The sequence below is a fragment of the Onychostruthus taczanowskii genome, unplaced genomic scaffold, assembly GCF_017590055.1.
Source record: "Onychostruthus taczanowskii isolate IOZ18803 unplaced genomic scaffold, ASM1759005v1 scaffold34, whole genome shotgun sequence".
Taxonomy (NCBI): domain Eukaryota; kingdom Metazoa; phylum Chordata; class Aves; order Passeriformes; family Passeridae; genus Onychostruthus; species Onychostruthus taczanowskii.
The window spans coordinates 4,460,865-4,475,433 of NW_024500794.1; the positions used below are offsets into that span (position 1 = coordinate 4,460,865).

The window sequence follows — 14,569 nt, forward strand, 5'->3', positions numbered from 1 at the left end:
TCCTAATATCCAATCTAACCCTACTCTCAGTTTAAAGCCATTCCCCCTTGTCCAATCACTGTGTGCCCTCGCTAGAAGTCCTTCTTCAGCTTTCTTGTAGTCCAGCTCAGAAGAATGTAAACCAAAAAGAGCCATCCAGAGGTTTTCTATTACCTCTGTAAACATCTGCATGATGGCTGTTAGCATTCATTTACAGACTTTGTTTACCAAAATACTTAAATTTCACTTCAGCTTCTTTTGTGGCTCCCTTGTCGTTACTTGTGTGATAGTAGTGCAGACACATTTGTGTGATGGCTCACAGTGAGCAGTCAAGAGTCTCATATCAGCAGCAGGAGTCAATGGGCAAATATTTTTGCACAGATATCCCTGCTGCTTTTTGAACCTTGACCATCGCTTGCAGATGTCTCAGTCTTTAAGCAGTGGAATAGAGGCTGGAAATTTCAGCTGGTGTGAACAATACATCCTCAGTGCCATCAGAGGTATATTGTGAACAAGGCATCGGCTTTTCATGAAGCACTCGTCAAACACCAGCAGTGGACAGATTTCCTTCAGAAGGTTTCAAACAGCAGAATGTGATCTGTATGGGATACATGGCTTGTGGCTAGGAGTTTGATCAGTGTGGCCTCTCAGTGCCTGAGTTTTATTGTTGATTGAACAATGGCAATAAGACTGGCAATTTGTAATTACAGCATATTCAGCTAATGCAGATATTTCCCAGGAGAATATTCTCCTGCATCCATGTTTGTCTGAGGTTAGAGGAAGAAACTTTTCAAAAAATTTACTGTAGTATATGTTTTGTTATATCCTTTAGTAAAGGAAAGGAAAGGTCTAGAATTAATCCATAATTCTTGAGAGCCAAATCTGTCTGAAGCCCTGTAGCCCTTTCTCAATATCTAAAAATTCCCTTTCTGCTCACTGAGTGCATAACAGATTTTATGTATGGTCTTCATGTGCCTCTTGGCTCTAGAGGATGGGCTCAGCCATGATAGGACAGACAGGACATATCAGCTCTCTCTATGGCATTGTGTCCTCTTGGGTGGTTGCTTGGTGTGTACAAGCACAGTCAGTACTTTAACAAATTCCAGTGTCACCAGAGACCTAAAGCACAGCTCCTTCTGTGGCATGTCTCTTTAGACTGGGGTCTCTTACTGCTGACCATGTAAATGCTTTTGGGTGTTGGAAAGCTTTCACAGGTGAGTGGAGGTGTCCCATTGAACATTGTGCTTGTAATAGAGGGAAATGGAGTTAAGGTATCTGCTTGGCTCTTTTTGTCATGTGATGAAGATACACATGAGCAGAGAGAGGCTGTAAGAACATGGGCTTCCTTCTGGCATTGGTTTTTGCATTCTCCTTTGCAGAAAATGTTTCTTGAGTAGGGACCTCAGTCTGAACAGTGCTTTCACTTCATATTGTGTTCTAATAATATCACATAAGAGACATGAAATGACTTTGATCACAGGGAGTAAATGCCACCAAATAGTCTTCTTCCTGCAGCCTTTTCCTTGCTGCATTAAAAATTCATGGGCAATAGGAGCTTCTTCTTTTCAGGACTTAGCTACATCAGCAGATGGTGAGAGTGGGCAGGAATACCAGGGCATGATGATGGACAGAACAGGGGTGTTCTGAATGAGCTGGGTACAGGAGAAATTTGCACTTAATTTGCTTATGCTGCATCTGTCTGAAGACATCCAGATTCACTGTTTGTTCCTCCCTTTGATAAGCAATGAACTTACTGGAAAATCGTTGTAGTTAAGTTATATTGACATGAATCTGAAGGTGTGCCTTAATTTCTGCGTTTGCTTTGTTCTTTGTTTTGCACTCATTCTCCAGCCAAGAACAGTTGAAGGGGAATGAGAGCAAGAGGCAGACTTCAAGAAATTAAATCATAGCCCCACAGAAATCAGTGGCAGAGGTCTACTTGATTCTATCCCCCTGATTCATCCAAGGGGCTACTACCCCTTGTCAAGGTTGCCTTTGACATTTCAGACACTGATAGACAACTGAAATTAGGTGCCTTGTTCCACAGAATCCTCATCACATCAGTAGGTAACCCCTTGCATTTGGCAGTAAGGTTTTATCACCCCAAGCCTGTAGAAAGTTTTTCTGCCAGCTCCTTTGTGCTGTACTCTCACCAGATGAAAAGTAGCTCTGGTAAACCACGTTTACCATTCTTTCTCAAAACTGCATGTGAAATTGGTTGTCTTACCAAAAGCTCAGAAGCAGATATTTGAGTGACTTGGAGCCCTTCATTTCACAAATTCAGGCCTCCCTTTGATTCCCATTGACACCTGGCAAACACAGGATGATTCCTTGCAGACTGAAGAATAAGGTGAAAAGGTGTTATGGACAATGACTTTGGGTAAAAAATAGATTTTTCCTGGAGGACACTTGAGGTAGCTTCACCCACACATGCATAGGTGTGGTATTTGGAGTTCATCTTCCAGTCCATTCCTCTATCAGAGGGCAAGTAATGAAGCATGTAAGTGCCCTATTCAGAGCTCCATCTCTTCATCAAAGGTTTTCTTTGAGCCTTTTCTTATTATCTTGCTCCAGTCTGATCCAACTTCAGTGATTTTTTTTTCACATCACTTGCCTTTGTTCAGCCAGCTGCTAGGGTGCTCTGGCCAACCTGCTCTTTGTCCTTCCCTGATCTCTACCTGCTGGAAGAAGCAAGCAGACTCATTACATTATTTTAAAAAGTACTGGTGTGTTGTATAAATTAAGAAAGTAATAAAGTGTCACTGAAGGCCAGCACTGTGCACAACCCCCAGGGGTTTCACAGAAAGCAATGCTTCCGTTCCTGTGTGGGTTGTGGGCTCTTTGTTCCACAAAACCCTGCCAGCTGCTGGATCTAACAGGTTGCTGAAGCTGAGTGAATTATGTGTGTGTGTGTGTGTGTGTGTGTGTGAATGTGAGCATTTGCTGGCACTTCAGGGCCTGAACCAGGTCAAGTCCCCACACAGATTTTATGCTCCTTCAAGAGAACACCTGCTTATTCTCACTCTTGCCTGGAAGGCTTTTATAAATGGACTCCCCAGACCTCTGTTTTAGGGAGCTGTTTCAGGATGCATGCAACCCTCATCCAGCCCAGCCTTAGCAGAGTTATAGGAAGTGGTTCAGGGAAGAATTTCTGTCCCATGAAAGGTATTGCTTCATCTGAGTGGTTTACAAATTTGTCCACGCTTGGGTTTGTTTTGCCTTGTCCATGCTGACTTAAACATGAGTTGGGATGAAATGGAATCAGGGTGGTTCTGAGATGAGGTGCTGCTGCTCCTGCAAGTGGTGAAGCCCACAGGCCATACAGTGGCATGGGCACTGCACCTGAGCACAAAACTGAAGGGTCCTCTGTCCTGTCTGACAGAAGGCGCTGCTGGAATCACCTCCAGCAAAATGCCTTCTCTCTCTGAGAGGTCACCTAATTTCTGCACCTCTTGATGGGCATGTCCTCTGTTGTTCCACCCCTTCTCCTACTTCCCCCTTTCCCCTGCTTAGATTTGGACCTAAAACTTCTAGCCCTACTTCTTTGCTATCTGGCCCATATCAAGGACAGTGTTATTAATCCTGCATCTGCCAGCTCTCATAGAGGCTGCTGAAAGCACCCTCTTTTCCTCTCTGTCACCAGGTGTTTGGCATTTGTGCAAAGTATTGAACTAGGAACAAAAGTGGTACAATGTAAGACTCAAAACAGGTACAACATAATATTTCAAGGAGATAGTATTTAACAATAGCCAACCATTTAAGCAGAAAAAGCATGATTCCATTCAGTGGCTGGATGATAAAGGAAATAACGTTTGTGTTTAAAACAAAAAGAAAAATTCTTAACCTGGTGTGGTAATTAATCATTGAACCCAAGAAGGGAGTGAGTTTCTGTGCTTGAGGCAGGCAGCTGGATAGGATGATCTGAGAAGTCCCTTCCAGCTTTTCAATGTACGAAAATGACATGGCCTGACAGAAATGGGGCATGGGAGCAACACAGGAAAGGGAGAGAAACTTGAAAATGTCAAGGTGAGAAGTTTAAAACAGGGTAGTGAAAAGATGAGAAGAAAAGCTGAAACATTAAAAAGTTTATGTTGAAAGACTAGGCATTCACTAATTCCAAATGCTGATGAAGAGACATCCGTGACCTGTAGACAGTAAGGATGATATTAACTGAGCACATGTCTGTGGGACAGTTCTCCTGGCTTTTCATCTTGAAGATCTGGACATAAAGATGTGTTTTCCTCATTTTCAGACCTGATCATAGTGAAATGAATGGAAGTGTTTTCAGAAGCTTGAATTCAGGCTGGTCATAGTTTCAAAGGAAACTTTCTCCAAATTTGTGCATACATTGTTGCATGTGAGGCTTTCTGACACTGCCTTGTGTCCTGATAGCACACAAAACTTGAGAATTTTTCTTGTCTTGCTGCAGGCCTCTGTTTAAGTTTCATTAAAGTGATGCTGGAGCTGTTGTAATGGACGGGAAAATGCACGGCACAACACTATTGTTCAAATGCACTGCTGCACTGTATTCTTCACAATAAAATTAATTCTCCGGTAATGATTGATGTGTAGAATGTATCATTTCAGCAAGACTTTGGAGCTCTCCTCAGAATCATTGCTGTCAGAGTGATTATGCTCATCCATTAGCATTGTGTCGAGTGCTCCATGCCAGAGCAGGTCATGGAATATGCATCAGGGTTCCACAGGATGGGTTTGACCATCTCTTGGCTGTATAGAATTCCTGTCTGCAGCCATCTACGTCCCTTGCATCTGCCAGGCAGCTGTTTTGGGGCCCGTTAAGGAGCAGGCTGGAAATAGGTCACGCCTGGCATGTTCTGTGGCATGAGTCTTGCAGGGGCTTTGTGTAGAGTAGTGTCAGGTCATGTCAGATCACCCTGCAGCCTTCAGGGCTTCGCTCTCTGTGTGTAGGATTGGAAGCTTGTGTGAGGATCTCTGCAGTGGAGCTGTAAACTTTGACGTGCCCTGAGAGACAGGACAATTTAATATGGTTAAATTAGGCATCTGCTGTGAGTGCCCTCAAGACAAGATTACTTCTCGGAGGGCAGAGGGAGTCTAGGGAAATTAACTTTTTATGCCTCTGTGACTGCTTCATTAAGTAATTTACCCAAATTCACTGAGGAATTTGGACTGTCCTCCTAGAACTTCCCAACCTTTGGGTCATCTCTCTGATTCTGTTTTGGGAGGGACTGTTAACCACTGTAGTCACTTGTGAAGTCAATCCTAATTACTTTTGCTGAGAACAATAAATATTCACTGGGAGGAAATTATGTGGGAGATACTAGGAGTAAGCAGATAGAGCTACTGTCTTCCTGTGTGGAAGTGACTTATTTAAGGACCTGTAGGATTGCACTCTGGCTCTGCCTGACTCATGAAGTGTTATGTGACACTGGTGAAGCAATGATTACTGCCAAATATAAAGAGATTTTGAAGTTGTTCTCAGTGGGAGGTATGGACTTCTTGATTAGGTTTGCATGCCTAACTCCTATAGTCACATTTTAAAATGACAGGCAAACAAACTACCTTGTTCCCACAAGGAATGTCAGAACTGGGATCGGCTATTCCCCTGCTGCTGAAGCCACCAGACAGCCTTTCTTTTGGGGACAGGTCCCACAGTTTCCCACTGGGACTACTGTCTGTGCTGGGGATGGCAGGCAGCTTGGCTACCTGCCACACAGCAGCACTGCTGAGCAGCCTGGCCTCCAGTGGTTTCAAAATTATTTGACACCCTCTGTCAAGAAGCAGCTGCAGAGCCCAGTTGTGAGTTGTTGGTAAGGAAGTCAGTATGTGATCTTCCAGAGGAAAGGCAGTGTGATGCTCTTCACAATACTCATGACTTTTATTCTTGTGTTGTTGCATTTAGGTAAGACTGGAAGGGCAACTTCTGTTTTAAGCAAAAAATGAAGCACTCTTTTTGTCTTGACCCTCTCAAGCAGGAAGGATCCTTCTACAAATAAGTCTGTAGTTCTACAAGCACTTGCTGTGAGAGCAATTAGTAATTAAGGCTACAAACCATCTGCAGTACTAATTCTTTAATTCTGCTTTGTCATACTGATTTAAAAAGGCATCTTCAGGCTACTGTTTTCCTCCTGCCCAGCCTTCAGATTTGGTCTTTAAGTAAAGGTGAAACTTTTTGAAAAGCCTGATCATAAAATCTCTCAGTCCAGTCAAACACTTTTTTTTCTTTAAAGGTGATAACACAGTTCTCTACCTATACAGCACAGAAGATGGACTTCACAACTAGTTTTTAGCTGGTGTAGATCAGCATAGCTCTTCTGACAGTGGTGGTGATATGTCAGTTTACAGCAATTGTGAACCTGGCCCTTGGCCTCTGAATTGCCCACACCAAGGAGATAAATTGTGAAACCAGATCAATTGCATAGTAGCAAGGTTACAAATTGGTGAAAATCAGCTCTTGCTCTTGTACAGGAGGGAGTTCTGTTACAGCTCAGTGACCGTGCTTAGAGAGAGGTTGTGCATGCATGTTATCATCCGCAGTTATGGCCTAGCTGAGTGCTCTCGATGCAGTAAATTCTTCTACCTAATGAGGTCCTTACTTCAGAGGAAGCTTGGTCTTGTTGCATGACATTTATGGTTGTTAGCCGTCACTCTAAACTGGTTCTTTTTTTTCCAGTATCAAAAGCCAAGTTTAATTTTTAGACTTACGAAGTGTTCATAGAAACCATATATATGTATTCTTCAACTGCAGAATTTTCCCCTATAATAAGTACTTCGTAAGTTTGATTTCCCATCTCTCTTCTAGCCCTGCTTTTCCCCCTTCTCTTCTACTCCTATGACTCCCTGTATCCCAGGGACCAAAGGAGAATGGAACATAACTGCTTAATTGCAGTGGGGTGCCACCCTTGCGCATCAGAGCACAAATGTGTGCATGTAGGAGCTGCAGATATGGGAATGAAGAGAGCACAGAGATCATGGCTGCCCTTCCACAGTCCCTTAATCTTCCTCACCATGTTGTGAAACCCCTTTGGTTCTTCCTTGTTCCTCTCCATAACTCCTCTGCCAATGAGACAAAATTGCATTTGCTCTTCATGGCTGAGAAGCTTTGAGCAGGCTCTGCTGCATTGTGCAGCAGTGTATGTTGGCTAAATGCGTTATAGCTCACAAAACATCATATGTTTTCACTCACTGTTGCAGATATCCCAAATAAAGTCCCTATGTGCTTGGACTGTGCTGGCAGAGCCATTGCAAAATCCCCTTAAAACTCTTGTGTCAGTTATATGGTCTGGAGACTTGTGTGAGCAGTTTGGTTTTTTTCGTATTTTTCAGAAACGCCTTTTGCCTGATTCCAGCAATATTTGGGATCACGTCACCAGTTTTGGTGTGGCTGGTAGGAAATGAAAGTCAAGTGCAAACAGTTCCATTGTGTGTGGCTGTTTGTGGTGTGAGCTGACAAACCTCACTTTAGTCCTAGAGGGCAGCCATCCACATCATACAGATGGTTGTTGCAGTTGGCATTGACTGAAGTGCATTGATTGCTCTTTGCATTTAGCCACCTCAAGTGCAAAAAAACCCCACTCCTATTTGTGGACACAATCCATGCTTTCAGTGTCTCTTGGCTCTCCATGAAAAGCAGATGGCACTTTAGGCTTTCACAATGTCAGTCCCTGAGTATCTGAAAAACTGAGCTGCCACACAGGGAGGCAGAGGTGACCTGAGTACCTGTCCTAGGGCAGCTCAGCATGGCATATCTCAACATATCTCCTGCCCATCCAGGAGCAGTGCAGGGGCTCTCCCCTTTAGCCAGCCTAGGTATCTACACTATGATGTCTCCAGCCCATTCCCCTCAAAGGCAGGGAAAGTAGGGATAGCCAGGCTGCCCCAGCTCATGCTCTTGTTTTCCTTCCAACTTGTACACAGACAAATCCCACATCCATAGTGTGGAAACACAGATACAGTCCTGAACCTGCCATCCAAACATTTCTGTCATGTCTCTGGCTGTGCCTTATAGTCTGTGCTCATCACAGTGTGTTGCTCTGGGCCCTGTTCCCTTTAAAGAGGGTTTAAGTATTTTGTGTTGGAGGGGCGTGATGTGGTACCTGTAGGATTGAGCTCATGCTGCCCCATCTATTCCTGAACTGCACAGTGACAAAATCTGGTCAGTCGTGCTCATCCTGCCAGTCCTGCACCTACCAGGAGTACTGAGAAATGGCATGAAAAGGCTGTACTGTGGATTTGTAGTGTCCATGCTCTGATTGTTTACCTGAATTTTTCCTCAAGTTTTCAGAAGGTAGGAAAGTTAGGAGCCAGACCTGCTGTTTCGTTATCTGCTTCCAGCAGGGGGAGATGGTATGAGAGTTATTTCTTCTGGGAGCGCATACAAAAATAACATTATTTATTTTCCTCATGAGGCACTCTCCTAGGATTTGTGTGATTCCTGCTTGTTTGGCCTTTTACACTTATGCGACCCCTTCCTTTTGCTTCTGTACACTTCAAAAAGCAAATAAGACCTATCCACTTTATGTTTTGTTTTGCTTTATTTTTCACAAGGTTCACTAGGCTCTCAAGGGAATTTCTTCCTCATCTCCCTATTATTATTATTATTATTATTATTATTATTATTATTATTATTATTATTAAATAGTTATGCTACAGTAGTTCTAATGAGGGTTGTATAAATGCGTAAGAAGATTAAATCATCTCCTGTACTGCTGGATCAGCAGAGAGGGGCCTCTGAGCCCTCTGTCATGCACCTCTCTTGGTAGGGGGGCATGGCCACATGCAGTCCCACCTTGAATCAGGATCTTACTGGAGCCTGGAGACAGGATTCCTTTCTTCTCCCTCTCTGAAACCCCCTCTGTTGTTCTCTGTATAAAACATATTGGTGCCACTTTCTATGAACTATATTTAACTAAGCATTAAATTTAGATTTAACTGGATAGTTATTGCCTCCTAAGTAAATACTCTGAGATAAGGAAATATTTAGTGAGCTCTAGCAGTTGGGTGGCAGATGCTTCTTGCATTGCATAATAGTTAATCTTTGACAAATATATTTTCCTTACTCCATGGGCATTTAATTAACATACAATAGCTCTTATTAAATGTAGATGAAATATATTTGGTAGGCCCTTGTAAAAAGGATCCATGCAACACTGGCTTGCAAGATGGGTGTGTTTCTTTCATTGCTAACTTCAAATGGGACTTTTAGCTGTACTCAAAGTCTGCCACGAGGAGTGCAGAGGTTTCCCCTTGGTGATGCCCCTCTTCTGACATGCCAGGAGTCTGACGCATCTTGTGCCTTGCACTCTCCACCCTAGAGTGATGGTTGCTAGTCAGCAATCAGGTGTCAGCAACATGGTATTCTCCAGAGCATTATCCTTGTGAGATGGTATTTCCCTCTGCAATAGCTTGGGCACATCTAGTATATGAATTAACCCCTTTAGCTCCTGATTCCTCTCCCTCTCTGGTGCTATCTGTGCCAAGTCTACTGCAGAGGAAACGTCTGACTTGCCTCACTCCTTGGCTTGAATACAAAGCAGTCATCTCTTCTTGCTGCTGCATGCATGGCACTGGAGCAGCAGTGTCATGACCTTAGTCCCTGCTTTGCGGGCCTTTAACACTTGCAGGTATTGTTTAAGTCCCCAGACAGCGCGGCCTTTCCATACCAAGGCTGCAGGGGCCAGTTTCTAGGAGTTCAGAAAGGAACTGGATGTGTTCCTGGAAGAAGAAAATCATTCAAGTACCATGAACTACAAAGGCAGTGCCACTGGCTGGGGACATGCCTTAGCCATAAATCACAAGAAATAGATAAGTGCCCTGGGGCAGTACCACTGCATGCTTGCCTTGTGCTTGAGAGCTTCACCAGGCATTGGCTTTAGGCTGCTTGGAGACAGGAGGAAGGGTTAAAGGGTCCTTTGATCTGGTCCCACATGGCCATTTCTGCGGCATTCCTTATGTCTCTCCAGTTTGAGCGCTCTTGTGTCCCACAAGGCTACAGGAGCAGGGGTGAAGCAGGCTACATACAAGACCTGTTTTTTGCCTTCCTGCACATGTACTAGTGCTGTAACCACACAGGACAGCAGCTCTCAGCCGAGTAGCCCCATGGCTTTTCTTGCATCTGATTCTCTGGACCCCTCTTAAACCTCCCCTTCCCTCTTTACTTCCCCGTCCCAGCCCCGCCGTGCTTTGCTCGTTACATTAGCGAAGCATCCCTAGGAGCAGTTCTGATCCCTCTCGCAGGCAGAGATCGGGCTGGTGGAATGGCAGGCAGGCATCAGCCATAAAGCTTCTTCCTTTCCATTAATTTAATCTCCCTTCTCTTTGCGGTGGCGGTGGGCTGTGGGCTGCGGGAGCGTTCCCGGGTGGGCAGCGCTTCTGCCGGCGGCGCGGGGCTCAGCTGCGGGCTCTGGCAGCCGGCAGCACAGGCCGAGCATTCACACCGCGGCCAGCTCAATGCCGGCATTGTCTCCGGTCCGTCGCTCCGAGGCTGGGAAAGGGGGTGGGGGACGGGAAGGGCTGAGTGGAGAGAGGTGGGAGGGAAAGAGGGAGGGAGGGATGTACAACTGGTTATCTGGCGAGAGGAAAGTCGGAGATGGGGAAGAAGCAAGGTCTGAGGCTGCAGAGGCAGTTGCCAAGGATGCTGCTCTGTAAATCAGCTAGCGTGTGGCTTCAGACCGCTAAGCCAAGTTGTTTGCACTTTTGGCCACAGACCCTCTTTCCTCACTATTTCATCTTGAGAATATTGGCCGTACCTTCCTCCGTCCTCTGTGCCCTACTCCCTGTGCCTCCCTCCCGCTCGGCAGCTCCCGGCTGCCCCTGCCTTCTCTCTGCTTCCCGCTCCACTTCCCCACTCTCCTCCTTTCTCCAGCCCCCTCTCCCTCTCCCATCCCCTTCCCTCTCTTCCTCTCCCTCCTTCCCTCTCCTTCGGGGCTCACCCCCTCTGCCTTGCAGCCCTCATATTTTCCAAGCCCCCTCTCCCCGCTGCAGTGCCCCCCTCCCCTCCCGGCCGCCGTTCCGTGTCCCCCGGGCAGCCCCGGTCCCCGGCGGGGCCCCCGGGCGGCCGCGCCCGCGGCAGAGGGATGGGAGCGCGGCCCGCGGCCCCTCTGCGCCCGCCGCCGCCGCCGTGGTGCCGAGCTGCCGTCTCACGAGTAAGGCTGCCTCCTCCCTCTCTCCCTCTCTCCTCCTCCTCCTCCTCCCTCCCTCGCTCCGCCTGGGAAAGTGGGTTAGGAGGGAGCGCGGGGCTGGAGGCTGCACAGCCACAGGACTATCCCCTCCCGCATCCCAGTGGCACAGGATTCCTCTTGTTCCTTTTCCTTTTTTTTTTTTCCATCTCTCTTCATCACTCTAAACGGGTCGATTGAATTGTTATTCCATAGTTATTTTGCTACCTGACTTTTTCGTCTTGCTTTTTTTTCCCCCTTTTTTTATTTGAAGGTTCTGCTAAGACTTTTTTTTTCTTTTTTTTTTCTTTTTTTTTTTCTTTTTTTTTCCTTTTTTTTTTTTTTTTTTTTTTGGAAAGCCTTAAAAAAAAGGCAAGGAAGGGAAAGAAGCCAGCAAGAGACTGAAAAGAGCAGGAGAAAGTGGCAGCTGAGAAGGACTGTGAAATCACCTCCCCTTTCTTGGACTGTCGATCAGAGCGAGAGTTGTACATTATTATTATTGTTTTTCTTTCTGCGTCTATCTGTCCACATACACAGGCAGAGAAAGAGACAAGTACTGACAGTGAAACTCGACGAGACCAGCCATGGTAGCAAGGGCTCAGCCTGATCGGAAACAATTACCGCTGGTCCTACTGAGATTGCTTTGCCTTCTCCCTACAGGGCTGCCAGTCCGCAGCGTGGATTTTACCCGAGGTACCGATAACATCACCGTGAGGCAAGGGGACACAGCCATCCTCAGGTAGGGCATTTTGCCAACTTTTCGTCTTCTGTGTGTGCATCTATATTGCCATGTATGCAACGTGTACGTGTGACGTGATACAGATTCGTGTGTATAAGTCTCTGTGAGATTGTGTGCTATTTTACCTCTCAAACTGCAGTAGCAGCAGCTGCTACAAACAGTCTCTGCATGTGTGTTTGTGCTTTAATATGAAAAAATTGCCAAGCTTTTGAACACTTCTTGCCACACTATACTCTGTGTAGTGCCCTGGATCGAAAGAATTTCAGTGGGGAAAGATCTGCTTGTGTTAGCTAGCTCTGGTGAGTGTACACTTTCCACCAGCCCTGCAGTATCAATAGAGGAATCGAAAAGGGATCCAGCTGTGCTTGCCAGATGTTCCATTGATCTTCCCATGCTTCTTTTTGTACATATGCAAAAACTTTATCCCTGGTGCTGCCAGAACTCTCAGGCAAGTTCTTTTGGGAAACTCGTGTCCTTTAATTTTTTTTATTTTTCTGCCCTGTGGGGAGGGAAGATGGATACAATAGTTGAAAAGGCTGGTGAAAAAATGGTGTAGCAGCTCTGACTGCCACAATTTACAAAGATTGTATATTTGTGGGTTGGGTTTTTTTGCAGGGCTAAATAAATGGGTGTATGCTGTGCCTGTGTGCCTGGTTGTGATGAGGATGTCTTTGCACATGAAACCTTGCTTACTGGCAGTATTGAGTGTTGTATTTCTGCTTTCATTGTGCAGGTTTTCCAAAGGTACTTCTGACACTACTTGGGCTTTCAGTTAGGAGCGTCCCAAATAGCTGAACTGTGGTAGTCTTTTTCCCGTAGGTTTTTTTGTTCAAATTCTGACTTGCTCAACTTACCTGCAGTAACTCCCCTACTGAAGGAAAATTCAGTGTGTGTGAGTGTGCACACTGTGTATTATGGCTGTAAAACTACTGGGTGTAATTTAAAATAAGTCTGTGATCTGTGTGAGGAGCTGATAGTGCACAAACCCTGAAGTGTCAAGGGAGCAATCCCCTAGTAAAGCTAACAGCAGCAGCAAAGTTTTCTTTCTCTTTCTGTGAAATAAATCCTGCTGGATGTCACCAAACACTCTGCTACGCGATCCCCTGTGTCCTGCATCCCTCCCATTTAATGATAGAGGGAAGAAGGATGCTGGAAGAGGGATGTGTGTGTGTGTGTACGCATATCACTTCGGTCGCCTCCCATGTCCTCGGTTGTTTTGATCCTGGAATATCCATTCAGTAGCTTCCATTCCCCAGCTCTCCAGACTTGTTAACTTGAATGTAAGATTTATCCACACAAAGTAATAGGATTTACAGAGTAATTCATCTGCCTTGCATATGCAGTGGAAGCTGTTTAGATTCGACATGGTAAACACCTAACAAGGGGTGTTGCCTCTGACTCCAGCCTCTCTACTCTCTCTTCCACTCACTACCAATTCATATATCCCATTAACCCTTTTCTAGCGGGACTCCTGGCTGACTTATCCCATTTTTAAAGGCAAATCGCTTCCATCAATCATTTATTTTGGAGGGGCTGCTCAGACAGATGTTTGCCAGCATGTTTGGTACATGCAGCAGCAGACAAGTCATTAAGCTCACTTGCCCAGACAGGGGTCACTAGATTTCTATTTCCCACTTAACCTTGGAGCTTTTCAGTTTATCTAGATGCTGTGTGCTAAAGCTGCATTTGCAGCTGAGAGGGCTAAGCGGATGGTGGAGATGGTGCCTGCAAGTGCTGCGTGTGAAGCGTTCCTTCATCAGCAAGCTCCACAGGGCTGCATGGGAGAGTGGTTTCAGTGATTGCGTGTGGCTTGCCAGTGTTATGTCAGGCTCTAAAATAAAACACCTGAGTGAAGTGATCCAGCTGTGTCAGCCAGATGTGTGCCAAATGACACAGTCTGCAGGAGCAGCACACAACCCGGCCATGTAAATGCTTGCCCTGGGCAATACTGTGTTCCTGGCAGGCTGCATTTCTGTCAGAAGTGACTGTGGCCAGTGCACAGGCTGTACCTTTTCCTTCAGTTGCCTTCCTAAGCTCCTTAAGCAAATCTGGCCAGCTATATGCTTTTCACGTTTCCTAGGAAGGGCAGCTGTCTTCTTTCCCTTTCCCTGGGACCAGACCCAGGTTTCTGGGATATTTCAGTTCCTCCTTCACACAAGAAGCAGAAACCAGGCTGTACTGGGAGACAGACTGCCACATGAAGCTGGAAGGTGTGAGATTTCCCTATGTCCCATGGACTTTAGGTCCTGCAGGATAACATTTCATGTCCTCAGTTTTGAAGCAAATAATTGTTTGCTAGCTTCCCCCTCACTGTTTTGTCAACCCTCCAAAACATAACTCACTTTAAGACAGCCTTGTTTTGAAAAACTCCCAGTACCTCACTCTCCCTGTCTATAGATCCACTATGACAACAGAAGGAAAAGAGCTAGATGGGAAAAAATAAAAACTCCATTAGATGATCTATAGTAACTGTGTTCAAAGCAGAACTTTATGTCCACATAGAGAGATAGGTAAGAGTTTTCTATGCATGGATCATATCACCTATCTTTGCTAAACATCTGCTTCAGAGGGATTGTGCACCATCAGTTTACCAGTGCCCAGTAGCTCCTGTAGCTTGAAGGGAAATGAAAATGTAGGAGGGAGAAAAAGTGATACGCAGTTGGAGAGAAATAAAAGTGGTATACATAGTGATAAGATGACTAAAAACATTTTGTTC

General features: G+C 45.5%; 1 protein-coding gene across 2 annotated transcripts in view; it reads left to right on the forward strand.

Moving 5' to 3' along the window:
* The window catches only part of LOC121339259 (limbic system associated membrane protein), a 982,855-nt gene that overhangs the window by 674,301 nt on the left and 293,985 nt on the right, over positions 1-14,569 (forward strand). Inside the window, exon 2 of one of the 2 annotated variants that reach the window (XM_041410922.1) lies at positions 11,775-11,853. In XM_041410922.1, the coding sequence (XP_041266856.1) occupies positions 11,775-11,853 (79 nt within the window). Of the gene's footprint in view, positions 1-11,234; positions 11,854-14,569 lie in introns of those variants that run through there. The other variant, XM_041410921.1, reaches the window with a different exon arrangement.